At 46.8% G+C, this 27965-nt stretch overlaps 1 protein-coding gene across 1 annotated transcript in view; it reads right to left on the bottom strand.

Annotated features, from left to right (window-relative positions):
• Slc35f3 (solute carrier family 35 member F3) overlaps positions 1 to 20996 on the bottom strand; it is a 250873-nt gene extending 229877 nt beyond the window's left edge. The window contains exons 1-2 of the mRNA XM_052728987.1: positions 20533 to 20996; positions 19979 to 20208 (exon numbers count right to left, since the gene is read on the bottom strand). Coding sequence (XP_052584947.1) covers positions 19979 to 20208; positions 20533 to 20585 — 283 coding nt within the window. The 5' untranslated portion in view covers positions 20586 to 20996. The remainder of the gene's footprint in view (positions 1 to 19978; positions 20209 to 20532) is intronic.
• Between the last annotated feature and the right edge of the window lie 6969 nt (positions 20997 to 27965).

Raw genomic sequence — 27965 nt, forward strand, 5'->3', positions numbered from 1 at the left:
TTAAACTGAGACCTAATGTGGGGGTGGCAGGGAGGGAGAGCCGGTTCAGAGAAAATAAAAGGGGTGTGGTCTGTGGCTGAACTTCTGGAATCGCAAGAAAGGCGGGAAGGAATTTTAATCTCTCGCCCTATAACTCCGAGTAGTGTTAGCTTGCTCAGTTCAAAAGGAACCCGGTCGCAGTTTCTCAACCTGGCCAAAAAGAACACCGACTCTGCCTCGTCCTGGGTGGGTCAGGCTCTTTAGGGATGTCAGCAAAGACTGCCTGCTTCTACCTTCCCTACAGGGGTCTCCATCTTCAGGTGGGCAAGCGGGGGCACCGCACAGTCGGGATCTCAGCCGAGAGGAAGGGAAGTCACAGAGGGTAGACACTGCCCTGTCTCTTAGGAGCTGAGCTTTACCTGTGTGTCTAGAAAGGCCCTGTTGACATAGTTCTCATTGTCTGGAATCAGGCCATGTGGCGGCCCCTGCCAGAAAGGATGCTTGGGGACTGCTTTCCAGTACTGGAGTCGACAGGAAATCAGGTCAGCAACAAAGGTCCTGCCGTTCTTGAAACTCTCCATAGTATTTCCTGCTGGCTGTGTTCCTTCCCTGGCATGACCCCGGGCACGGCTGGGCATCTTGTCCTTGTCCTTACCCTGTTCCAGCATGTCCCATTTGGTTGGACTGTCAGTGTCTCTCTTTGTGAAAGAGTTACACGCACACAGATCCATTCCTGCAGAGGGACTGAATGGAAGTAGTCTTCAGCCTGGGCTACATCTTGCTGTTGAACTACACTTTATTTATTTTTTTTCTTTTTTGGATTGGGGAGATGGATTAGTCAGTAACGTGCTTGCTTTGCAAGTACAAGGACCTGTGTTGGATCTCAAGAACCTATTTAGAAGCCGGATATGGTAGCCCACGCATGTAATCAAGACAAAAGGCACAGACAGGTGGATCCCTGGAGCTCACTGGCCTAGTCTACCTGGTGAAGTTCCAGGCCAGTGAGGGATCCTGTCTCAAATAAAAGTGGAAGGTTCCTGAGGACTAACACCTGAGGTTGTCCTCTGACGCCCACACACACATGCAAATACATGCATGCAGGCACCCCCCCCACACACACACATGAACTTTGGACACACACATCTCTTCCTGGTGTGCCTTTCCAAACCTTTCCTCTCCTTTCGGGCTTGGCGCATACTCTGATCTTCTTCCCTCCATCCTGTAATTTCATCAGTCTTAAAGGACTCATTCTTGGCCTCTGACAGCTCTGTTTTCTCCTGTTACCTGAAGATTCAAATGTCCCCCTGCATGGGACGGGTGACCTCCCTCCTCCACCTCACCCCTGCAGAGTCAGCTGTCTGTTAGACAGGTGTCTTCAGCCAGGGTTGTGTGATGCATCCCTCTCCTCCCAGGGGTGGGGGAGCAGTGGGGACTGTGTGGTGGGTTATGGGCCACCATAGAGCTCTAGAGTGAGTCATCGAAGACATGGCCACTCGTTATGTGTCTCTCCAGTCTGTCACTTGTCCACGGTGATAATTCTAGGACTGACTTGGGTTCACCCTCAGAAGAGTTGTTTATTTCCCCCCCGCCGGTTCTTAGACCCTGCAAACTCATAGCTCCACCGCCCTGCGTATTCCACATCGCTGCACTCCCTTTTAAATTTGAGTCACCTCTCCCTCCTCTTCCCTTCATCAAATCTACGTGGATTCACACAGTGCTGCTGTTTCCTTCTTCACGTTTCTCACACCCACCTTATTCTTGGCATCTCAGCAGCCCCACCACCATCTCACCACCACCTTAAATCTTCTTTATTTTATTTATTTGTTTGTATTAGTGTTTCGAGACAGAGTTTCTCTGTGTAGCCTTGGCTGTCCTGGAATTCAATCTGTAGACCAGGCTGGGCTTGAACTCACAGAGATCCACCTGCCAGAGCCAAATGTGCACGCCAAGAGCCAATGTACCATGCAAATGTACAAATGCAAGGTGTACAATGCAAGAGATGTACAATGTCAGAACCAAAATGTACATGCCAAGATGTAAAGCCTGATGCCTTCTTCAACTCAACGAGGGTGCAGCAGCCAGACCTGGCATGGGGGTTCACCTCAGAGCTCCGCCCTTCCCCTTCCTTCCTCTTCCTCTCTCCATCCCACCCCCTCCCCTCCTTCCCTTTCTCCCTTCCTTCCTAACAGGGTCTCTCCATGAATCCCCATCCTACTTTCAGATAATATATTTAATTTTATTAAAATGTACACTCTATTAAAAAGTTCAAACAAAAAACTAGGCCATTGGCAAAGTCAGTGGTTGATTCTGACTCGGTCAGAGTTCTGCCTATTTGATGTGAGCACAGACCCTGGTTATGGGGAGCAGCAAAGGGCATCTGGCCAAGGGACTGTGCTTCAGCAGACAAACCCCGGACAGTAGCTTTAGGGACTGTGCTTCAGCAGACAACCCCGGACAGCAGCTTCAGGGACTGTGCTTCAGCAGACAACCCCCCCGGACAGCAGCTTCAGGGACTGTGCTTCAGCAGACAACCCCAGACAGCAGCTTTGGGGACTGTGCTTCAGCAGACAACCCCCCGGACAGCAGCTTCAGGGACTGTGCTTCAGCAGACAACCCCAGACAGCAGCTTCGGGGACTGTGCTTCAGCAGACAACCCCCCCGGACAGCAGCTTCGGGGACTGTGCTTCAGCAGACAACCCCCCCGGACAGCAGCTTCGGGGACTGTGCTTCAGCAGACAACCCCGGACAGCAGCTTCGGGGACTGTGCTTCAGCAGAGAACCCCAGACAGCAGCTTCAGGGACTGTGCTTCAGCAGACAACCCCCCGGACAGCAGCTTCGGGGACTGTGCTTCAGCAGAGAACCCCCCAGGCAGCAGCTTCAGGGACTGTGCTTCAGCAGACAACCCAGGACAGCAGCTTCAGCAGCTGACACTGGTAGTGTGAGCACAGGGGCTGCCTCACCACCCTGCTGCACGTCTTCCTCCCCTGCAGGCTTCTTCTTGGTCCGTACAGTATTCGTACCGTCATGCCCTTCTTACTCTAACCAGCCAAGAGAACCAGGAGCTGCCCAGGAGGTATCCTATGTGTAGCACCGGGCTGCCCCTGCTGCAGGTTGGGCTTCAGAGACTCTGAAAACCCATCTCCAACATTCACAGTGGCTGTGTTTGGATCCCAGGGGGTGGCTTCTGGCTCTTCCAAGCATTAAGTCTATCCTGCGATGTGCACCCTGAGACATGAGTGAAAATCACAGAAGCCTTGTCTGGGTGCAATGGGAATGTGGAAAAACATTTTTCCAAGTCCCTCTTTCTAAATATTTTTCCTTAGGAGCCTGAGACATCACCACATGGGAACATTGCTGGCCTTGTTGCTTATCTCTTTAGCGTGTCCTCCAAAAAAGAGACACATTTGTGGTCCATCACCTGACGGAATAAGTTTTGCTTTCTTTCCCTGTTGAGTCAGAGTCCAGAGGCATACGGTGGACTGCCAGGCATGCTCTGTGAATAAGGTTATGGACAGCCTGGCATTGGGGTGGGGGTTGCAAAGACCATTGAAGTAGCTGTGTCTTTTCTTCAAAGATAGCTCACTGGCCAGACCACAGTACTAACCTAGAATCACCCATTTCCATCTATCAGGGTCCCACACCAACACAAGCCAAAAAAAAAATTCTCTTCTAAGTCAGTTAAGTGACCTGAGTTTGATCCCAGAACCTATATAAAAGAGGTGGACACAGGGGCTTCCTGGCCAGCCAGTCTAGTTGAATCAGTGAGACAGTGGTTCACCAAACAAGGTTGTTGAGCTTGTTTTCTTCCACAGGTCACACACACACACACACACACACACACACACACACACACACACACACTTACTTCTTCTGATAGGAATTTTCAGTTATTAGCAGAACCACAGAAATCCTCCTACCATAGTGTAGCACAAATTCTAATTGGTCTTAATAATAAAAACCCAGAGTCAGATATCAGGATGAAAGCTGAAAGATCAGAGCAGCAGAGCAGCCAGCCACTAGAAAGACTTTTTACCTCTAGGAATCCTCAGACTGAAAGGGCCAAGCTCCTGTCTTCACCCCACCTTATCACTTCCTCTTTCTGCCCAGCCATGTCACTTCCTGTTTCCTCTTCCTAAGTGCTGAGATTAAAGGTGTGTGCCTCCCAAGTACTGGGATCAAAGGCATGAGATCCTAAGAGCTGGGATTAAAGGTGTGTGCCACCACTGCCTGGCTTCTAGTGGCTAACTCTGCCCTCTGATCTCAGGGCAAGCTTTATTTGTTAGAGCACAAACAAAATATCACCACAAGTTAGGGTTACTGTTACTGTGATGAAACACCATGACAAAAAAGTAAGTTGGAGAGAAAAGGGTTTGTTTGGCTTATGCTTCTAGGTTGCTGCTTATCATCAAAAGAAGTCAGGACAGGAACTTAAGCAGGGCAGGAACCTGTAGGCAGAAGCTGATGTAGAGGCTGTGGAGGGATACTGCTTACTGACCTGCTTCCCATGGCTTGCTCAGGCTACCTTCTTATAGAACCCAGGTCCACCAGCCCAGGATGGGACCACCCACAATGGCCCTCCCCACCAATAACTAACTAGGTAAAATGCCTTACAGCTGGATCTTGCGGAGGTATTTCTCATTTAAGGCTCCCTCCTTTCTGATAATTCTAGTTTGTGTGTCAAGTTGACGTAAGACTAGTCAGCACACTATTCTTTGCCTGTTATATATTTTATATTCTCCAAACACAAAGCCAAATGCCTTGTAGGATGTAGAAAGGTCAGTCATTAATCTTCCAGTCCTGTGCCACAGATGGAGGCATGTTCCAGTAGCACTGTCTAACCAAGGGACTTTGCATAACCCTTCTGTCCTACCACAGTGTACTTTACCATTAACCAGACAGGCGTTTCTATGAACTTCCTGTGCCTGGCATAATTTGTATCTGCTTCCAGAATGAGGGGTGCTTTGTGTAGGCCTATAGTTTTTGACATCTTCTCTGCCACTTTGCACAGTTCAGTCTTTTCCCACTGGGAGAATCTTTTGCAGGAGGGATGCTTTAAGTTCCAGGCCAGCCTGGGCTAAAGAGTGAGACTCTGGCTCAGAAAGACAAAGCAGAACCGAACAATCCCAGAGAGGATAGGATTCTTGTTAAAAGCTTTTACCCTGGGCATCCCCAGTAGACACAAGGAAACCATTGGAGGGTTGGACATGCTTTTTCCTTCACTGTGGTGACAGTTTCACAGGTGCATCTGCTCAAACTCATCCAATTGCATATATTAATCGTGTGTCGAGTTTTCTGTGATTCAAAGAAATCATTTTTTTTTAACGCAGTTTCAGGAAGATTGTGAATGTGAGGCCAGCCTGGACTACATACATATCAAGACCTTTGAGTAAGAGATAAAAAGCAATGATCCTCACAGGTTAACTCTCAGCAGGTCCAAAGATAATGGTGGATGAAAGTACTCTCTTGATATAATTCCCTGACAGGCATTCCAACAGCACTGAGAGCTTGAGCAGAGATGCTTTGTTAGGAATCAATCCTGGACTAAAACTATGGATTTCTGATCATCACTGAGCATTCAACTCGTACACTCACTGATTTTAAAGTCTCATCAAAATGTATCTGATCAAGTCCACAAACATGTCAGTCACTGCTCTAGATGACTGAGGACTGCAAGGTCCTGTCTCTCTGGAGATTTCCCTAACTCACCTTGCTGTAGTGGGATGGCATCACATTAAATCAATGATCATTTAGCCACAGTTGAGAATATGAGTCTGTGTGCTTGTTCCTGTAGCAAAGTTGGTGTAAGACGACATCAACTCGGGTAATGCAGGTTTCCTGCAAAGGGTCTTAATGTACCTTGGAGAATGATGACTATCAGTACAGTCACTGAGGGGCAGAAATACCATAGTTACAGAAACGAGAGAAAGGCAATCTCCCAGGGACTCGGTACCTTAGTTACCTCCATATAAGGTGTGTGGAAAGAGAACAGTTTGCCTCCCTGACTATTTCAACTGCCTACGCTAAATGGAAGCACAGCATGCCAGTGTTTCTGGTGGTAGAGACTAGAGGGAAAAAAAGAAGATAAATTTGTGTCCAGTAGATAAGGGGCTGAGAAAGTGTTGTGAACTGTGGATTGAGGTTTGCTCACTAGTAATACAAATTTGCGTGCCCTTTGACCCAGTAATTACATTTCTAAGAACCTATCTCACAGGAAAAAAAAAAAAAAAAAAAAACTTCAGACAAACCCACAAGATAACACAGAAATAAATGCACACATCTGCTCACTGCTTCTCAGTTCACAACGGCCGAGCTAGGGCACCAGCTTAGACAAATGGATAGATAAAATGCAGTACACAAGAGTGCATCCATTTGCACACACATGACGAAGTTTGACTCAGCCATCAAGGAGAGTGGAACTCTGTCATTTGTAGGAAAATGGATGGAGCTGGAGTCCACTGGGTCAGGGGAGATAAGCCAGACCGAGTAGCTCCTGTCTCATGTCTTCTCCCACATGCAGAATCAAGATTTACGTGTGTGAGGGGTGGGGTGACCTGAAGGTAGAAAAGGGCACTGTGAAAGCAGAAGAAGAAATCTAAGGGGGAAGACAGGGAAGGACGTCGCAATGCGTGTGCCGTGAAAGCAGAGGGGGCACTATTCAGGGGAAGAAGGTCAGTCACCGGGGGTCGGGAGGGGGTGACAGGGCAGTGGGGACAAATAAAAACAAGATTTGAGGTTCCGAATCTGGACATGTTTTTGTGTCTTAGGGCACAAGAGGCTAAACCAGCTGATGAGACGGGCTAGAAAATTTAAATTGCCCGAAAAGTAGATTTCCTTCATTAAAAAAACTGGGCAACCTGCCATGCGTCAGTGCACAATGACACACTGTTTGAGGGACAGTGACTTGTTCAAGGTTCAGAGGGAAGTAGAGGCAGGGGGTTCTGTATGCATGGCTGTGTTGATCTTCACTGTCAGCTTGGCGGGATTTAGAAGGACCTAGAAGGTGCACCTCTAGGTGAGACTGTGAAGGTGTTTCTAAAGAGGTTTAACTAAGGAGGGGAAAGCATGCCCGAATGTGGGCAGCATCATCCCATGGGCTGGGGTCCTGGCCTAAATAACAAAGAGAAAGTGAGCTGAGTACCAGCATTCATCTCTCTCTGTTTCCTGATGGTGGATGTCATGTGACCAACTGCCGCATGCTCCTGCCGCCATGCCTTCCCCACCATGATGGACTACACCTTCAGAATGTGAGCCAAAAAAAGCCTTCCTTCTTTAAGTTGCTTTCACTGGGAGTTTCACCCTGGCAATGAGGACAGCACAAGGGTCCCAAGGGTCCTTCCTCCACGTGGTAGCATGGCAGCAGCTCTCGGCTACTGGGTGGTGGGTGGGATGAATTTCTTTCTTCCAGGGAACACAGAGTCATGCCATTCTCCCAGCTTTTTTTTTAACTGAATTTTGATATAATAACCTGAGCTAAATACATATAACTTTTCCTCCCAAGCCTGAACTATGCTACACCAGTGACTGCAATGATCATAGTTTCATTTCGAAAGTATCCCCATTGCCAGGAAGCTTGGCATCTATTGCTTAAATCCACCAAATATTAAATTGTTGCCATGGCTTTTTGTGTGTTCTTTGATCTGTCTGCTGACACTTGTTTATGCAGAACTGTTTGAAATCTCATCACAGACCTAACGTCCAGTCCCTTACCTGTTAAGGATGAGGGCAATCTCCCTTAAAACCGTACTAAGGGTTATGAAGTCCAAGAAGATGGACCTATTTTAAAAAAGAAAAAGAAAATCCCATAAGCTGCAGCAAGCAAATTTTCTAAATTGCCTCCAGGATTATTTTTAAAATCATTCCCTGAAAGTCAGCCACCCAGGCAATGGCACATAGAAAAGGAGGCAGCCCTACACACAGCGGCCTGGGGTAGAGACCTCACACCCTGGAAGACAGCCATTTTATTACTTGTTGGCCTCTTATCTGGCTTTAGATGGCCAAAGGATCACAATGCCTAAGCCACCTCCCTCTGTATATAGAAGCCCAAGGTCATGGTGAAATTAAGGGCATGACTAGGTCCTGACTCCGTGACCTTAGACCTCTTAGTGAGCAGGATAAGCTGCTGTCTCCCCAGAAACACAGCTTTCCTATGGGTAGAGGTTTTACATGCTCCTCACAAAGAAAAGAAAAAGAGGCAAACAATCAGGAGGATGGAAGCCTGCTAAATGACATTCCCATGAGCCCATCTCAGTCTGCACTGGCACTCAGCTAAGTCTTTCAGTCCCAGATGCACACACCTGTGGAGAAGTGACTCCAGGATTAACTAAAGCAAGGAGCTGCCAATCAAAGATGCTTGGGTTTCAGAGATAAACGGTCATTCACTTAGAAACTACACTCCCATCGAGTCGGTCTCACTCCCAACAGTGAGAATCACTTCAAAGATGACATCTCTGGATGTGGGAGTTCTCACCTAAAGGAACTGGAGAAAGTCTGACCGCAGGATGCACAGCCACCTAGGTGAGAACAGGGGTGCCGGAAGTGCATCACAATCTGCATGAATTCCTACTGATGTTCTTCCTAACAGACCCCCAGTTAGAGAAGAAACAAGTCTCAGGCTAGCTTTGTTAGGTTCTGCAAAGGAGAACTGTCGCCTGCAGCTGAAAACATCGGCAAAGAAAATGGAGCTTAATTTCATTGACCCAGTCAAAAATCTTTGCTGTTGCATGATTTCATGAGAAAGAGAAAAATGCTTGATCTTTTAGGCTCTGCCAACAAATTAGAATGCTGTTTACAGCACAAGAAAGAAAGTTTACAGAAGAAGAGAGAAAATGAGTTTACTGAAGCTTAAACCTCCACTTGAATGAGGATGCTGGCAGGAATCTAGGGGAATCTTAGAGCTTGATCCATGGGATGGATGGGGACTTGAATCTTGGAGAAAGACAGAAGAGCGAGCTGGAGGAAGAAAGGGATGGGAAGGGCCCTAAAGCTGGAGGTCTGCTAAGTGGACTCTGGCTCGGATGTTTTATGGAGCTCCTGGGTCCCCCTCTTCCCCATTTGTTCTGTTACACCCACTCCCACGCCTTTCTGTTCTCTGTCCTAACAATGTCTTCTGGGAACAAGAAGCTGTCATCTCAGGGGCCCTGCCTACCTATGTCCCTCTAACCCAGAGGTTCTCAACCTTCCTAATGCTGCAACCCTTTAATACAGCTCCTTGTGTTGCTACTTCCTAAGTGTAATTTTGCTACTGTTATGAATGGTGATGTAAATATCTGTGTTTTCCAATGGTCTCAGGCAACCCCTGTTAAAGGACTGTTAGATGCCTGCAAGGGGCTGCGACTCACTGGTTGAGAATCATTTCTCTAACACTTTCTCACACTGAGTCTAACTAGTTATGATACAAGAGAGTATTGTGTAGTATTATTTATATACTACAGAGATCAGTCTGTGGTTGGTCAGTATTGATCCAAATTAACCCTAAGGTATATATATGGCATGTAGTACACTTATGAGATGACCCAGAACAAGAAAAGAATGTATGGGAACCAATCCAATTTATAGATTGAGATGTGACTGTACCTCGTGTACAACACACGTTGACCTTAGGAATGGATGGGATAACTACCCTGAACAAGCAGTGGGGGTCTTTAATGACTGAATAAATGAATAATGATGATGATGGCAGATAGATCTGTGAGTAAACAGGTATGCATTTGCAAGTAAAAGGATATTTATGTGTTGTTACTTTGTCTGCTTTGAAAGGATTCACAAAAGACTTGCTCCATAGAAGTGTCTGGAACTCTATGAAGTCATTTTTCTGAGACTTCTCAACAACAACAGTGACGACAACGGACGATGATGATGATGATGATGATGATGATGATGATGATGATGAGGCCAGGCAGAAAGTGTGTGTGTGTTAGTTTTCTGTTGCTGTGAGGAATACTCTAGAAAAAAAAGTGTCTTAAGGGAGGAAAGGTTCCCACTGGCTCACAGTTCTGAAGGCTTGAGGTCCATGCTTGGCTGCCCCATTATGCTTAGACTGTTGGAAAGGCAAAAACATTTTTGCAGAAGGGCTGGAGGAAAGCACCTCTCTTCCTGGCAGACAGGAGGAAGAGAGAAGGAAGGGTCCTCGGATAAAACTTCCAAGGCAGTTCTCAGTTTTTCCTTCCTCCAATTAGGCTTCCTGAACCTGGCAATGGTGCCATCAAATTGTAAATCTATCTGTAGATTAGTCCAGCCATTGATTGCATCAGCCCTCGTGATCTTTTCTAAAGGCCCCTTGAGCTGACTGACATGTCTTAAACACACGAGCCTTCAAGGGGGCATCTTACACTCAGCACAGCAGAAAATGCCCCTTTCTTCTGCTCTCTGACCCTACACCGAAACTCCTCAAATGTATTCTGTGATAATCACTAGATAAACGTTGTCTATGACTGAACAAACATATTTATACATCTGTAGCACCACATTCCCTGGGGTGTTAAGAATAAATTCTAGGGGCTGGAGAGGTGGCTCAGTGGTTAAGAGTACTTGTTGCTCTTGCATAGGACCTAGGTTTGGTTCCCAGTACCCAACTGCTGCTCTTAACCCTCTATAATTCCATTCTAGAGGATCTAACACCCCCTTCTGGCCTCTAAGGCCACTGCATGCAAGTATGGTGTACAGGAATAACGTTCAGGCAGAACATTCACACGTATAAAATAAAACAATTTTTTTAAAAAGATTAAATTCCAATGACTTAAATATTTTATATGCACCCAACTACTGACTTTAAAAATATATCTACTGCATAAAATCAGATAACCTCTGAAATATTTCGTGTTCAATATTTGATAAATTGCTGACAGAATGAAACAGTTTGGATAGGCTCTTGAAGTTTGCTATTCTGGTTTACAATATTTGCATAATCTTCAAAACATTTCTTAAGGCAGTTTTGTGTGTGTGTGTGTGTGTGTGTGTGTGTGCGCGCGCGCGCGCACCCACACGTGTATGTGGGAATGCTCACATGTACATATGTGTGTCCACCTATGTGTACTCTTCATTTGCATGTGAATGTGGGTATGTCCACATGTACATGTATGTGCCCATCTGTGTGTGTGTGTATGTGCATGTATGCACCCACATGTACATGTATGTATGTGTGCATGAGGAGCCTAGAGGTTGACAATGGATGTTTTCCTCATGCTTGTGCAGCAAACAGTTCACCAACTGAGCCATCTTTCCAACCCTCTTAGGTGAATTTTGGATAGAGAGAAGAAGAAAGAGGGGGAGGAGGAGGAGGAGGAGGAGGAGGAGGAGGAGGAGGAGGAGGAGAAGGAGGAGGAGGAGGAGGAGGAGGAGGAGGAAGAGGAGGAGGAGGAGGAGGAGGAGGAGGAGGAGGAGGAGGAGGAAGTCATTTCTTGGTATTGAATGATAGCACAATGTACACCCATCATGAAAAATGTTTATTAAACTCCCACACATGCACAGCATGAACGGAATGTTGCCCAAACTCAACCCTTTCATGTCTACCATCGCAACTGTATCCATTCTTAGAAAGAAGGTGGCATTTTACGTATTTACTGAAAATGGGCTAGCTCAGTTTCTAAAATGAGATACAAGAAACCTGAGCTGACATACACTAGGAAGCACTTTCTTCCCTGCCTTGAATAAAACTTTTAGAACATACTGGATTTTTATAGACTCTATTATTGCCAGTAGATAGTGAGGAGGATAAAAATAATTTCTTAACAGATTCAGATCTAGTCCAGTATCAGAGATGATACATCGCGCACTGACTAGGAGAAGATTTGAATGTCACAGGAAAACATTTGTCAAACCAGGAACCTGTCTGAGAAGTTACACTGAATAAATAGTTCAGCATCCAGGAGTCCCAAACAGCCTGTAGCCTTCCGGGCTACAAACCATCTTAGTGAAGCACTGGATCCCCTACAAGCATCGTACACCAAAGCTACCCCAAGCTGCGAAGAAGAAACATTTGTGGCCATGCCCTAGGCAGTTGTTCAGGGGTTTGCTACCATCACTCACCCAAATAACTTACCAACCTCCTAATTGTGGGGTCCTTTTGGGATTCTGCAGTCACACCCTCTCTCCACTGATAGGTGCACACTGACTAATGCGATAGACCAAAACATCATGGGGAAAATATGTATCAGTCTGGGAAGAGAGCTCAGTCAGCAGAGGGCTCGTCATGCAAACATGAGGAGCGGAGTTTGATCCCCTGGACCTGTGTAAAAAGGCTGAGTGCAGTGGAATATTCCAGGAATCCCAGCCCTGAGGGCATGGAGACAGGTGGATCCCTGGGCCTCACTGATTAGCCAGTCTTGCCCACTTGATGAGTTCTAGGCCACCAAGAGACACTGTCCCAGAAGGAAAGGGGACAGGACCTGAAGAATGACACTTGAGGTTGACCTTTGACCTCCACATGCAAAATACCCACATGTGCACGTGTATGCACACACACACACACACACACACACACACACACACACACACACACACCTATTAATGCCTTGACATGGGACAAGCAAATACTTAATTCACCTGGTGTGCCCGAGTATCACTGGGGTGCCTGGGGTTCTGTGCCTAAGTTATTTCGGAAGCCAGTGGCAGTTTCTTCCTTCCAGTTCAGCATTCTTTGTTCTGTGTGGTGGTGATTGTCACTGTCCACTTGACTGGAGTTAGAATCACCTAAGAGACTGAGGCGCACCTCACAGCAAGGAGACCAGTGGAACTGGTACAGCATGTCTTCTCCGACATGGACCTGAGGGAAAAAATGGCCCAGGAACCTTCTCCAGGGAGAAGCCCACAACCACACCAAATAAACTCTGGCTTCTGCTCACAGAACATGGGGACAAGGGGGCTGTGACATCAGAGCAACGGTATCTTGCGGACTTGGAGGAGCTTCAACATGACCTTCATTTAGGAGAGAAAAAAACGAGACAGACCCAGAAAGCAGCATGGCTTTGTGGTCTTGTGGCCCCACACACCTGCGGGCATCTCTAGTCCTCCCTCCCCCGCTTCCCACCCACACAGACAGAGAAGAACCACTCCACATCTCCTTCATTCTGAACCCACCCCAGACTTGACCACAGCCTCTGGGTTTGACTTGTTTGCTTAACGGGGCTTCTCTGTTTCCTGGACTAGTCTCAAACTGTTGGGTTCTAGTAACAATCCGATGCCAGGTTCCCAAGCATCTGGGACTATAGGAGTGCCACCTAGGCTAACAACACAATTTCTGATTTCAAATTCAAATCCAAGGAGAAAGACACCAATTGAAGCAGAGAGGCTGGAAGTTGATTCTGTGCTAATCCACCTGCCTAGGAGAGAGGTCATTCCAACCTTGACCTGAAGACATGGTGAGGGCCAGCTAAGGGCTTTCTGTGAGCTGGCAGCCTTTCAAAAGTGACTTAGTTTGGTGGGTCTCAAGAAGAAGGCTATAAGCTTGTTTCCCTCCCCCACTTTATAGATGGAACACCAGAGGTTGAGAGTGGCGAGTGACAGGCACACAGCTGGGCTCTCAACCACATTAGTCCTTCTTAACCACACCAAAGGACCTGTGAGTGTCCCCTTGGGGGCAGAGCTGTCCTTCAAGTAAGCATCATCATACGCTAAGGAAGGTGCTCAGCCAAGGTCAGTGGCTTGTACACAGATAAATTCATTTTTTTTAATACAACTCACTGGACTGTTTCCAGCAGCACAGAGAAATGGTCAACCAAGAGCTTTGCAATGAGGCCTGGGAGAGACTTCCAAACAGGGAGACACTCCTGCGCAGTGGGACAGCCTGGGAAAAGAGACTTCCCTGGAGACCAGAGTGAAGCCCTCACCCGATTGGAAGGGTTTTGTGTCACCTAGCTGGCTATCACCTGAGGGAGGTGGGGAGCGTGGGGCTTCCTGAAAAGCTCTGCATGTGTGTGTGTGTGTGTGTGAATTTGTGCATGTGCGCATGCGCATGCGTGCCTGCAGGCATGTGTGGAGGGCAGTGCTTCACTTGACTGTCTTCCTCAGTCACCCTGTGGTGGTTCTTGGTTGTCAACTATGTCTGGAATTAACTGAAACCCAAGTGACAGGGTACACTTATAAGGGATTTTTCTTAATTAAATCATTTGAAGTGGGAAGACCCACTTTCAGTCCAGGCCTTTTGAGATGGGACTAATGTACTTTTAATCTGGGCCACACCTTCTGCTGGCAGCCCATATAAAGGTCATGGAAGAAGGAAGCTTGCTCTCTTTGCCGACTTGCTCTCAATGGCAAGTCCATTCTTTCATTAGCATTAACATAGATTTCTTTGGGATCCCAGCGTATACTGAAGACCAGCTGAGACATTCAGCCTCATGAACTGAACTGGATTCTTGGAAAGTTCCATTGATAAACAGCCATTGTTGGACTAGCTGAACCACAGCCTGTAAGCCATTCTAATAAGTCCCCTTTGTCTGTATATATAGATTCATTCTGTAAATTCTATTTCTCTAGAGAACCCTGACTAATATACACCCTCCGCCTTATTTGTTAAAGACAGAGTCTCTAACTGAATCTGGAGATCACCAATTCTGCTAGAATAACTGGCCAGTGAGCCCCAGGGATGCCCCTGTCTCTGCCTCTCCAGTGCTGGGGTCACAGGCATGTGCTATCATGACTGTCTTCCCATGGGTGCTGGGGATACAACACAAGTCCTGATGCTTGCTTGGCAAGCACTGAGCTGGCTGAGCCATCTTCCTAGCCTCAGGTTCTATGTACTCATTTTCAAAACTCAGAACACCTTAGTAAATATTTAATGTGTATTTATATTTGAGGACAGAATTTACTCTCTGACTGTGGTGGTTTGAATAGGAATGGCCCCCTAGGCTCATATATTTGAATGCTCGGGCATTAGTAAGTGAAGCTACTTGACAGGGATTAGGAGGTGTGGCTTCGTTGAAGGGAGTGTGTCACTGGGGGTGGGCTTTGAGGTTTCAAATGCTCAAGTCAGGCCCAGTGTCTCTCTCTTCCTGCTGCCTGCTGATCTAAATGTAGACCTCTTAGCTAACTCTCCAGCACCATGTCTGCCTGCATGCTACCATGCTTCCCGCCATGATGACAATGGACTAAACCTCTGAAACTGTAAGCCAGCCTCCATTAAATGGTTTCCTTATAAGAGTTGCCATGGCCATGGTGTTTCTTTACAGCAATAAAACTTTGACGAAGGCACTGACATGTGAGAAAGTGCTGTATTCCAATGAGGCCCAGACTGGCCACCCACCTGCTCTTTCCTGTGGGTCTTTCATCTCTTGTATTCCACATCATCAGTTCCATTTTAGAAGAGCATGTTACAAGCAAATCATTAGTCTCTTAGAGCCAGCCATTTCTGAGCTGCTAATTTTGTTGGTGTTATTCTGAAGGGTTTGGTCACACAGAAGCTATGCTTTGGTGACTTCAACCATGCTGTACACCTTATTATGCAAGAAGCTCTGCTAGCAGCCTATGTACACAGATCAGTCTGAAATGGTGTGAAATAACCATTTTTTTTTTTTTTTTTAGTTAAAGTATTCCATCCTGGAGGGAAGGTCCTTGAAACAAGGAAAGTCCTTAAAGGAAGCTCATTAAGATTCAGGAAGCAAGGTTCTTAAGATCCAGGAAGTAAGCAACTCATAAGTCTCAGGAAGTCCCTCAAACTGAGCAGATTCACAAAGCTCCTCCTTCCCGAAGCTTATAGAAATAGGAGGGACAGAGGAGACTCAGACTAGCCCAGAGCATGGAAGAGACTCTCTGACCTGCTGGCCTGCCTGCAAGTTCTGCAGAAGGCGCCAGGGATACAACTTCCACAAGTTGTCACCCATGCTAGGGTAGCTTTCAGTGATATAGCTGCCTTTGAGTCATCCCTGCTCCTGTACATAACCTCACACCACACTCCTTTGTGTAATACCAGTAAATTCGCGGGTTTACCAAGTTGGACTTCAGTCATATGGTTACTTTTGGCCTGTCGTTGGTTCCCTGTCTGGGGTGAATACACATTTATCCATGGCTTTCCAGGAATTGTGTCACGCAATATCTGGCACAGCAATCAAGAAGACGGTCTTCCCCATAAACACTCTATTCACCACACACAAAGCCACCGTAGTGCTTGAGCCTAGAGGATCCAGAAGCATCAATGCCCTTTGCACCAGGTGCCATTCAGTGCCTGACAGATTATAAACTTCAAACAGTCCACCCTCATCCCCTGCATGCTCCTGGCCCAAGTTCACACTGTCCATGGTTGGTGGGAGTGAGCTAGCGACTGGCAGACTGTGGAGACTAGCCTGCCTTCCACTCTATGAATGGCTTAACACTAAACTCACCAGCATTCTGAAATTAAATCATTTTCATCTCAACATGGTAGCACTGCTCAAGTTTATCTCAACACGCTAGCACTGCGTGGTATTAATGAGTGTGTATAAAAGCGATCAACCCTCTTTGGAGTGTTTTAGACCCCAGGCACTTTGTGAGGAGACCCAGAAGAGAATTCTGCACAGTGAGGCATGACTCCATTCTCCACATAGCTATTCCTAAAAAGTGCTTCTATTAGGAAAGTGTTTGGGAGCGCACCATGTGGAAGCCATTAGGGAACCCTTTGACGAAGTGAAATGTCCCTGCTCAGTGTAAGCATGATTTCTTAGTTTCTCCTGCACTGGCCTCACTGTAGCTGTTGGTTTAAGGCAATCTGTGTCATCCTTGCTTCTGGATGAAGGTATACCCATGCTAGGAGCTTTGTCTTCCACTGCCTGGCTCTGTGTCTTGTCATAGAATGAGTAGTGAAGAAGTACCAGAAGGTTCCATCTGGAATCTCAAGATGTGCTATTTCCCTGTGCAGATAAGCCACCAATTCCTGACCATACCCGGTGCTGCAGGCTGCCTGTCCACATATACATGGGGCACTCCCAACTGTGGCCCCTTTTCTTCCTATCTAACCTCTCTCCCAACCCATGTCTACATCAGGGAAGGAAGCAGAGGGAAACATCTGAAAACATCCCAGTCACTCATTTACCTCTTCTCTGGCCTGTGGTAGGGAGGCAAAGGATACTGTCAGGAGAAACTGGAGAACTCTCTACAAGCTATCATCAACCTAAACCAAGTAGGGGACCCATGAGAGCAGCAGGAACATCCAGTTCCATGGAGTATTTAGAAGGCTGCTTATTCTGATTTGATCTATCACAAAATCCTAAGGAATGATCCAAGGGGACCAGAAAGATGAAGAGAACCCAGAGGCCATGCTTTTTGGGGTGCAAACTTAGGGCTCGGAGTAACCAAGCAGTTCTGAACCAAAGGCTCACCCTGCAGAGGATATCTGTCAGTGCCTAGAAATATTCTGGTTGCCCACTGGGGGAGGACAGCAATCTTCTGTCATCCAATGAGCAGGAGCCAGGGATACTGTTGAACACTTGGCAGCCCCCATACAACAAAGAATCATCTAGAAAATATCAATAGTGCCAAGGTTCAACAGCTTGGGGCTAAACCAAAGCTTAACAACAAGAGTTTTGTTTTTAGTAGCTCGGTTGGTAAAGTATTTGTCTTGGAGGCATTGGGGCCTGAGTTCAATACCCAGAACCCACATGAAAAGGCAGGGTGTGGTGTCACCTGCCCAAAATCTTAGCCTTGGCGAGGTGGAAACAAGCCAGTTTTCTGGGGCTTGCTGGCCAATCAATCTAACCTACTCATCAAATTCAGGTTTGTGAGAGACCCTGTATCAAAGAACAAGCGGACAGCACTTGAAGAATGACACCAAAGGTTGTCCTCTGGCCTGTGCATACGTGCACACACACACACACTCTTCACTTTGTAATCACTGTCTGTTCTAGTTTGTTAAGTTCACGTATTAGACACTAAACTAAGCGGTGAACTGGCGTCCACAGATGGATAGGCCTCTGTGTTATTATTTTCGGAGTTGGGTAGAAATGGGAAACAGCAGAGCGCTGCCCTAAAACCTCTTCTGCTGCATGAATAAAACATCAGCGCCTCTAAATTTAAACTTAAAGCCAATTAATTCATCAAAATGTCACTTGTCACCTAAAGCATTTTAGTAGCAAGGAAATACCTTGGAAGAAGGAAGAATCCTCACAGGGCGAGAGGGAATGGAGTGAGGATGTTGTCCACAGGGCAGGAACCAACGTAGCCTTACCTACTTCCACTAATTCCTTCAGAGGATCCTTGGGAAAATGGTGTTTAGGAATATTGTTGGTGGCCCAAGTGACTCCCTTTCTATGTGGCCTTTCCTGGGTCTTACTACAAAGTATGTTGAGCACAGACATCATACCCAATAGCTGTTCACCAGCCCCCAAAGTCACAAACCTCAGCCCTGGCTTTTATAAAGTGCATAGAGCCAGGGACATGTGGAACCATAAAAATAAACCTTATTATGACTTCGGGGGCTGAGAGAGGACTTCTCAGAGCCTGTAATTTATAGTGTTGTCTTTAGTTATAAGAAAGCAGAGAATGTAGACACAAAACACAGAATATCTATTTTTTTTTTTTTTCGAGACAGGGTTTCTCTGTGTAGCTTTGCGCCTTTCCTGGAACTCACTTGGTAGTCCAGGCTGGCCTCGAACTCACAGAGATCCGCCTGGCTCTGCCTCCCGAGTGCTGGGATTAAAGGCGTGCGCCACCACCGCCCGGCAGAATATCTATTTTCTAACAGAAGTTCCCAAAGCAGGAAGATTGGGGATCCTCTCCACATCCTCAGGAAATCTGGGTTCTGAAAGGCTCGACTTCCTGTTACCCCGTGCTGAATGGCTTTCAAGGACAGAAAACTCCCTTCTGCAATGGAAAGCCAAGACAGGCAACAATCTTAGCAGCCCAATCAGAGGCAGGGAGACACAGGAGCATCAGAAAGCTTTATACTGAGTTACATACTATCTCCACGGACTTTTAAGGTCAAATCAGGCCATTGAAATCAAGCACTCAAATCCTGTGCTTTTGTTGCAAATAACAAAATGAACAAGTTCACAGCCAAGTGCTTGGACTAGAAGGTATTAAGAATAATTTAAGTAGAGACATACTCTTATTGGTGAATATTATTAAATTAGAAAGCAAATGTCTAGTATTTCCCTAAAAACCAATACCTTATGCTGTAATTCCCAGCAATAAAAGGTTAAAAAATCATTCAGAATTATCAAGCTGTTAGTCTAGACTTTCTTAGAAATGAATGAGTCATGCTCACGTCTTAAACCCACTGAGGGGGCAAGTTGCAATCTCTTTGCTGTGTCTAACTACAGAGGTATGATACAAGATCTTGATAATATCTCAAACAATATCCTGAGTTTGCTTCAAGCAGGTCTGTCTCTCTCTCTCTCTCTCTCTCTCTCTCTCTCTCTCTCTCTCTCTCTCTCTCTCTCTCTCTCTCTCTCTCTCTCTCTTTCAAAGAAAACAGAGTAAATGCCACCAAATAAGTCCTACCCCCATGGCTCATCACAGCAGCCAAGGTCAGCAGCTGAAGCCCAGGGTAAAGTTTGAGTTGCCTCACCTGGCCCCAAGCACTTAGACACTTAAGTATCTAGAAGGATCCAAATAAAATCTTCGCACTTAGAACCCATACAGCCCTAAAGCAAAGAAACACAGCCAGGGCCAATGAATCTTCACCATTTGTGTCTGAGAGACATAGTTAAAATCCAGGCCGTCAAAGCCTGAGTTCTCCTGAGCAAACGGCACCAGGATCCAATCTGAAACCCACTCAGACAAGGACTCTGATTCTCAGAAGCATTTCTCATGGACAGCCACAACAGGCGTGCCCTCAGAATCACTTGAAGTGGACACGTGTGGGGGAAGACGGTAAAGATGTGTTTGGGAAGCAAAAAGCAGAGAAAATGTAACAGAAAGCCCCCCCCCCCCCCAGTGCCTTCAGGGCAGGAGAACTGCCTCCAGGCCCCTTCATTGAAGTTGCCAATCCTAGTGTAGGAGAGAGGGTGCAAGGGTCCATCCCTTAGCGCTTCCCTGGCTGCTGTGTCTCTGGCAGGGAGACCACCAGTGAGCAGGGAAATTACGTGGGGGTCTTACTTTTGTAGCTGGTCGCCCAGGGCTGGTAGCCATAGTAGCCTGTGATGCGCAGGATCCGCTCCTCGATGGACGTGAGTCCCACTGGCCCGCTAGTGAGGTCCTCCACGGAGCGCGACCATTTCAGATCCTCCTTGATTGCCTCGTCCACCACCAAGTACTTAAGCTGCCGGAGCTGAGGACTGATGTCGGACAGTCTCCGCGGGCTGACGTCCGGTGACCTCCTCATGCCACTGAGGTCGCGGGAAGGCGGGATGAGTCAAGGGCAGAGAAGGGGAGACGTCAGTGAGGACCAGTGAGGACCCATGGCTGCTCCCCTCGTGTGCTTGCCATATGCCCTGCTCCCCGGAACCTCGGCGTCGGGTCCCGCGCCCTCCCCTGGGCGCCTAGGGCTAGGAGAGCAGGGGCGAGTAGCCAGGAGACGATGCTGAAACTTCCCCGGCTCAGCCCCACACGACCGTCCCTTCCTCCCTCCCCGAGCGTGGCAGTGCGGGCTGAGCAGATGCTGGGGACCACCTGCCCGCCGCCCTCCCGCTCCTGCTGCGGGCGCTACTCACACAGCGATGCTCTTGGCCCTGGGAGCGCCGCCGGGAAACTCTCGGATACCCATGGGCGGCGGCAGCGAGTGGCCCCAGGCGCCCAGATTGGAGCCGGAGGAGCCGCGGCCCGAGCTCCCCAAAGCCGCTGCGAGGGTCCGGAAGCCCGTGGGTCGCCCGCGGCTCAGCCGGGCCACTCTAGGTGGGTCCCCGGCGCTGGCTGCCGGGAGCCGGTGGCAGAGCAGCGCCGCGCCCCCCGCCTGTCGCCGCCGGCGCCCTAGCACGCGCGATCGCGGACGCCCGAGCTCCGGAGAGCGTGCCCGGCAGTGCGCTCCGGAGTCACCGGGGAGTGAGGTTGTGGCAGCCCCGGCGCGCGTGGACCAGGCGGGGGCGCGCGTCCCGATCCCTGCCACCTGGTGTGTGCCGGGCTTCGGGCTGGAGTTCTGCAACCTTAGGGCGCGGGACTTGTCACGGTTCTGGCTTTCTGGTTTTGACACGTGAGTCTCGGTTTTTCCCCACACCCACTCCAACACACACCACCCCAAAGAGCAGCGCTACTCCGTAAGCAAAAAGCGAACTAACCTGGTGTTTCACAGTGCACACTAAATGGCCAAATAGACGAGGAGGTGATTGCTGCTAGGTCAGGCAGTGTCCTCAGCTCACAAGCCCAAGGAGTCTGCAGAGCCTCTCGCCCTAGTTAGCTTCCAATGAGTGCCTTGTTCCCAAGCTGTTCCAGACCACCAAATCGCCCTGCATACCGCCGTTCTTCACTGAGCACGAATTTAGAAAATACACAGATATATAGAGAAGACTATAGCTTTATTGAGCTCCAAAAGATTGCTTTGAATTATAGCTAGACTCTACTCCAATAGTTTTTTGAATGTAAGATCTATTTCCCCCAAGAGATCAAAGTGCAGACACTACTTTATGTGTTGCTTTAAGAAAAGATATATTGTTCCTCAGTGAACTGGGAATAGAAGGGAACTCACTTCTTCAACTTTGATAAAAAGAATTTACCAAGACTTGCTGCTTGCAGGTAAGGAACTGCAACTTTTCCTCTAAGATGAGAGGCGACCAAGGGCTATCCTTGATGATCCTCCACAACATCTTACTGGGAGTCCTAGCCAATTAAATTACTCCAAAAAAAAGGGGGAATATAATGGATGCCATTTAGAATGAAGAAAAAGAAAAATGAAAATTGTCTTTGCAGATGGCAGCGCTGCTGATGTAGAAAGTCCCATAGGATCAACCACAGAAATGTCTGGAGTTAATAACTGTGATAGACTTGATTGTCACTTGATGTGAGTTAGAATTACCATGGGAGCAAACCTTTGGGGAGGTCTGTGTGGGAGTTTCTAGATGTGGGCTGCATTACTCCATGTGCTGGGTGGACCTTGGGATGAATCAAAAGTAGAAAGTGAGCTGAGCACCCGTGTGCATCTCTCTCTGCTTCCTGACAATGGATGCCATGTGACCAGTCACCCCATGCTCCCGCCACCATGGTGGACCGAGTGTATTAAACTGTGATTCCAATAAACCCTTCTTTCTAAAGTTGTTTTTCTCTCCTATTTTACCATAGTAACACATGGAGTAACTAATACAACTGGCTTTTTAAAAGGCTGAAAGAGTCAAAGTTAATGTACAAAACTTAGCCATTTTCCTATGTCCTTGTAATGTACAATTGGAATTTGAAGGGGAAAAAAAAAACAGTACTTTTCACAGGAATCCTAAAAATGCAAATTTAGAGATGGATCTAATATGTACAATATCTACATGAGGCAAATTACAAAATTCAAATAAGAGAAACAAAACTCAAAGTGAACAAACACATTACCAACACAATACCAAGGTGTTTCTGAACTTCAATGAATGTGTATTCTTTTCTCAAGAATCTGCCTTCCCTTGGGTTTCTGGGTCAGTGATGGAAATGACCAGGTGGTGGCCCCATCTGGGTTCTTTGGCACTTCATTTATCATTTAATGATTTCAGGGTTGGGACCAGGACAGTGACAGCCAGACAGTCCAGGAGCATCCGGTGTCAGAAGCAATTATATTCATTACCTGAAGGAGGTCAGGAGTTTAACATTTTCTATTCATAATAAGACCTCAAGGAATACACTTAATAGGCACAGTGTTGTGAGCCAGGCTAATCAATGCCATTGCCCAATACGGAAGATAAACTGCATATATATTTCTACAGCCTTTTAAAACCAAGATTTATTTTTATTTATGTGTCTTTGCCTACATTGTATATAAATGTACCACATGCATGCAGTACCCATGGAGGTCAGGAGAAGACCTCAGATCTTTGGGGGTTGGAGTTACAGACACTTCCCAGCTGCCATGTGGGCATCGGGTATAAAACTCAGGCTCTCTACAAGAGTAGCAAGTGCTATTGGCCATTGAAACCATCACTCCAATGCTCTGTAGCTTATTCTTCATACCAGTAAATAAAACTCATAAACTTTTAATATTACTTTATTGAGATACACTTTTTTTCAATATGAGAATAACTTGTTTTTCTGAAAATGTCCAGATGCCCCTGAAATATTTAGAATATTTAGAATATACATGTTGACTTTAAAATTGAACTAAGTAAACATCTACTGAGGGCAGGGCATGTACCAGAGTCTGGGAAAGAGGCTAGAAACACCAACAACACAAGTATTTTCTCCCCGCATTGAGCCTGCAGCATAATAAACAAACAAGTAAGTGAAGACTGGCCAGTGTGGGCCTTGATCCTTGCATGTAGAGTTTCTGGAAGTCATCACCCTCACCTGGGAGGGAGGAGACCAGGATCAAAGGGATGTCAGAGATGCTTTCTTAGGTGAGAAACTAAACTAATGTTGAAAGCTAGAGATTTGCCTGTAGATGCAAAAGGAAGTAGAAGAATAGGGAGAAGATGCAGAGAAAAAGGAGCAGGGGAGGAAGCCAAGGAGGAGGAGGAGGGGGGACAAGGAGGAGGATCAGTATGGAGGGATATTAGAGAAGAAAGATGCAGTGGTTGGAAAGTGTGCCTTGCCCAGGAACCTGTTTGGAAAACATGGCAGTATTCATTGTTAACTTCACAAAATCCAGTCACCTGGGACAAGGGACCCAAGACAGGCCTGTGGGGGTTGTCTGGATTGTGTTAAGATGGGAAGATCTGCCCACCGAGAGTGGTGACGTTGGTGACATTCACTTGCTGGGACCCTGAGCAGCAAAGGTGGAGAAAAGGAGCCGGGCAGCATTCCTTCATTGCTCTCTGCTTCCTGATGATCTGTGAGCTAAGATAAACCATCTCCTCTTAAGTTACCATTGTCAGAGTACGTTATCACAGCAAGTGGAAAAGGAGCAAGGACAGAAGGTAGTGTTCCAGTAGGAAGTGGCATAGGCAGGGTGGCCTTACAAAAGGGCTTTGTAAACAGAATCAACATCCTCCCTTCCCAGAATCCTTGCTGGTTTCTTCCTACCTCCTTATCCAGAGTAATCCTCTCAAAGGCCAAAAGGGCCCTCTTCTGTGGAAAAGTTTCAGGTGTTGCTTTCTTTAAATCCTTAGCCTTACCCCACCCACCTGCCCCCAGCCTTTCATCCTGTAGTGATCTCCATCCCTCCATCCTCCCTGCCTCTCAGAGCCCGTGGACTCCCAGCCTCCAGACCAGAATGCATGACGTCATGCCGTCTCTGCCTGGAAGGCAGGTGCACAGCTGACCTCGAAGACCTTGTGATGCCCTCACCCACCTCACATTTACTCCAAGTCCCTCCCTCCAGGAAGCTTTCTCTGGCCCTGATGGAGTAGACTAGTTCCTTCCGACACAATTTTTAATACTCTACTGTGGCCTTTATAACCCTTGTCGGGGCTTTATGACAAGTTCATTTGCAGGGTTATTTGATTAATGTTTGTCTCCTCCACTCAGCTAAAATTTCTATGAGGCTAAGATTCCTCTGCCTTCTTCATGACCCTCCTATCTATCATAATGTCTGTATAGGCACTGCTTGTAAAAATGTTTCTTAAATAAATGAGCAAAGGGAAAAACGGAGAATGAAACTGCTTGAACAATAAAATGTGCAAGAAATGGAAGGGACACAATTTACAGAATTTATTTAGACTTTCTGTTCTATCAGTTCCCATTTCTAGGCTAACACTGATTCACCTTCAAAGGTTGGCAGGGACAGACTTCTGACTTCCTCACAGCTTATCTCTTTGGGGATTCTTACTCCAGCCTTCCTCCAAACCTCGTTTTTCAAATGCCCTGTTTTCTGAGTCAGTTGTGACTCCAAATGCCTTTTTCTATTCTCAAAAAGTACAACTTCAGTGTTAGATAGTGTGTCTCAATTTTGGCACAAAGACATAGTTGTGGTGATATGCGTCTTTGACGTGCTTAAGGACATTTTTCACATTAAAATGGATGTGTAGATGGGTTGATGACTGACAAATTAATACATACATCTTTACCTGGTTATGTAGCTGGATGATAGAGAGGTGGATGGATGGACACTCACACATGATGTGTTTTGTTTACTTCTTCCAATGAGTAGGAGCCTTCTTTGGGGACCGTGCCTTTCATTTCTTTTCTAATCCACGTGGCACTCAAGCATAAGGACGTTCTGTTGGTGGATTTGTCAACATCATGGGGAATGCCGTAAGTTTCTGACACGGTACAACTTTCATTAGGGAAGAAGTATTTATTGAGACCACGCAAATATTTGATTAGACTAGTTGCAATTGGTATCCTCAGCTGTGATCAGACCACGACTACAGTAACAACAGTGGCATGTGTGGGCTGGGGCAACAACCTGGTCACTAAAACATCGCCTCGAGTTCAATGCACAGATCTCAGTACAAAAGAAAAAAAAAAAAAAAGCTAGGCACGGTGGCTCACGATTGTAAGCCCAGCAGGAGGTGGAGACAGACAGATCCCAGGAACACAACAGTCAGACAGTCCAGCTTCCTTGGCAAGTTCCAAGCCAGAGAAAGACCCTGACTCAAAAAGAAAATGGAGCACATTAGGAAGACTACTTGAAGAAGTTCTCTGGTCTACACGTGTGTGAACCTACACACACACACACACACACACACACACACACACACACTACACACACTACACACACACACATATACACACACATACACACATATACATACACACATACATACACACATACACACATATACACACACATACACACATATACATACACACATACACACAAAAAATAGAGAAAGAAAGAGAAGGAAAAACAACACTTTACCATGTGCCTTTATCACATTATAAGAACAGAATAAGCCGGGCGGTGGTGGCGCACACCTTTCATCCCAGCACTTGGGAGGCAGAGCCAGGCAGATCTTTGTAAGTTCGAGGCCAGCCTGGTCTACAGAGTGAGATCCAGGAAAGGCACAAAGCTACACAGAAAAACCCTGTCTCGAAAAACAAAAATAAAAACAAAAAAAAGAACAGAATAAACTCAAAGAGAGGCTAAAAGCTAGAAAAGACCAAAACAAACAAACAAACAAACAAAAACAAAAACAAAAACCAAGAAATAGATGCAGCCTAAATCTTGTGGTATAGCTTCTAGATCCAAAAACCAAGGGATAGGATGGTAAAGGCCCTGCAAATGGGCAGTCAGCTTTCTATGGTCATGAGCCTCTAGCTCCACCAGCTGCACAGGAGTTACTTAATGGAGAGAGGGAATTAATGGACAAGGAAACAAACAACAGAGGCAGACCTGAAGTCACGTCTATGCAAGATTTTGTTGCACAGTTAATGCACATAAGCATTAACTTGGAAGCCAGCAAATAAAGTTCCAAGAGAAACGTATATTGAAAAGAGCCTAGCTAAGAAAACTTTCAACTGCCAGACACCGCCGGAGCTGGCTTGAGAGCAGGAAACAGCTGGAGAAGTTTTATAGGCCTTAGGGAGAGCCTCCACATCAACACTGACTCCATCATAGCCAAGGAGGGCAGTGGAAAAGGTTGACCTTGCAAAGGACAGAGCCAAGGGCCTTGGGGAGCCCTGGATAAGAGTTTCTCCCTGCAGAGTTGAGTTAGGACTTGGCTAAAGAATAGGGAACTCTTCCAAAGCCAGCTCCACAGGGTTTCAGCATTGCTGGGGACCAGCAACGTCTGCCTATTACTGGCCAATCTGCGGCTGTGATCTGGTCCTCGGTGCACTGTTATAGTTTGAGTGTGTGTACGGAACTAGATGACCTGTCCTTTTGTCAAAGATTGCTTTAGGCGGTCACTTCTGAATTTGAGAGATCAGAACACTGAAAACTGACAAGCCCCTGGGAGAGTCTGGCCTTGAAGCTTTTTGCTTCAAGGAAGAGGCCAGCATATTCTGGTGATAAAATGAGGATTTCTTCATTGGGTAGCAAGGATGTCACAGACCTATTTGTCAAAAGCTATCACATCTTTCTTGTATGTCCTAACCTAGGCATAAAGATTGCATATCTGGGTCCCCTTAAAAGTGAGGCCAACTGATTCCAGCAGGGAGGGCAGTGAGCATGGTCACAGTATACAACACACTTGAAAGAAATTGCCTTTACGTAATTCAACTTTATTTATATGAGTATACACCAATAAAAGATCTTAAAAGAAAAATGCAGCTGTATAAATGAAGTTCACAGTTCTGGAAGGATTCAGAGGGTCAGCGATTCTTTGTTGTGCTGCCAATAAAATATAAGTAAAAGCCACAGTCCTCATTTAAAAATAAAAATTCGGGGCTGCAGAGATGGTTCAATAGATGAGAGGAGTTGCCGAGTTACCATGAAGAAGCAAGTTCAAATCCCCAGCATCCATATGAACAGCCAGGTGTGGTCACTCACAGACCTGCCACCCCAGCACGGTGGGGGTGGGCCAGTGGGCAGAGACAGGAAGATCCCTGGGCCCACTGGCTGCCAGCTTAGCTCTAGATTCCAGGAGAGACCCTCTCTCAAGAGAACAAGGCGGAAAGTGATAGGGCAGGACACCTGACATGCTCCTCTTGCTTCCACGGACCAGAGATGAGAGCACCCCCTTACACAAGTGTGTGCACACTCCCCACCCCCACACATACACAACCTTCTCCCATTGCCAATAATATCTACTACCCAAGTGTGCACTGCGTCCAGCTTGCAAAATCTCCACTTCCAACTGCCCATCCCAGGAGGCCTCCTCCTGCCACCCGGAATATATCAAAATTGCTGACTCTTGTCAATCAATGTCAATTTTCCCTGTAAGCAGACAGCTGGAGGCACAGAAACCTATTACAAAAAAACAAAACCCGTCAGCCAGTGCAGGCTGTTTTTGTACCCTACTTCACCTTCTGCGTGCCCAGGCAGTCCATTTACAATTCCTAACAATTAAATTCAAATTTTCCACATGGATTTGCATAGTCAGTCAGTCCTGTTGCCTTGCTTGCTGAATAGCCTCTCCAGTAAACTCTCTGAGAAAACTCTGCTTAAATAGCCAAGAGGGTCTGGGAGTTATGGCCTCCC

This window comes from Peromyscus californicus, unplaced genomic scaffold, assembly GCF_007827085.1.
Source record: "Peromyscus californicus insignis strain IS unplaced genomic scaffold, ASM782708v3 Scaffold_8__1_contigs__length_139910024, whole genome shotgun sequence".
In the NCBI taxonomy this organism is placed as follows: domain Eukaryota; kingdom Metazoa; phylum Chordata; class Mammalia; order Rodentia; family Cricetidae; genus Peromyscus; species Peromyscus californicus.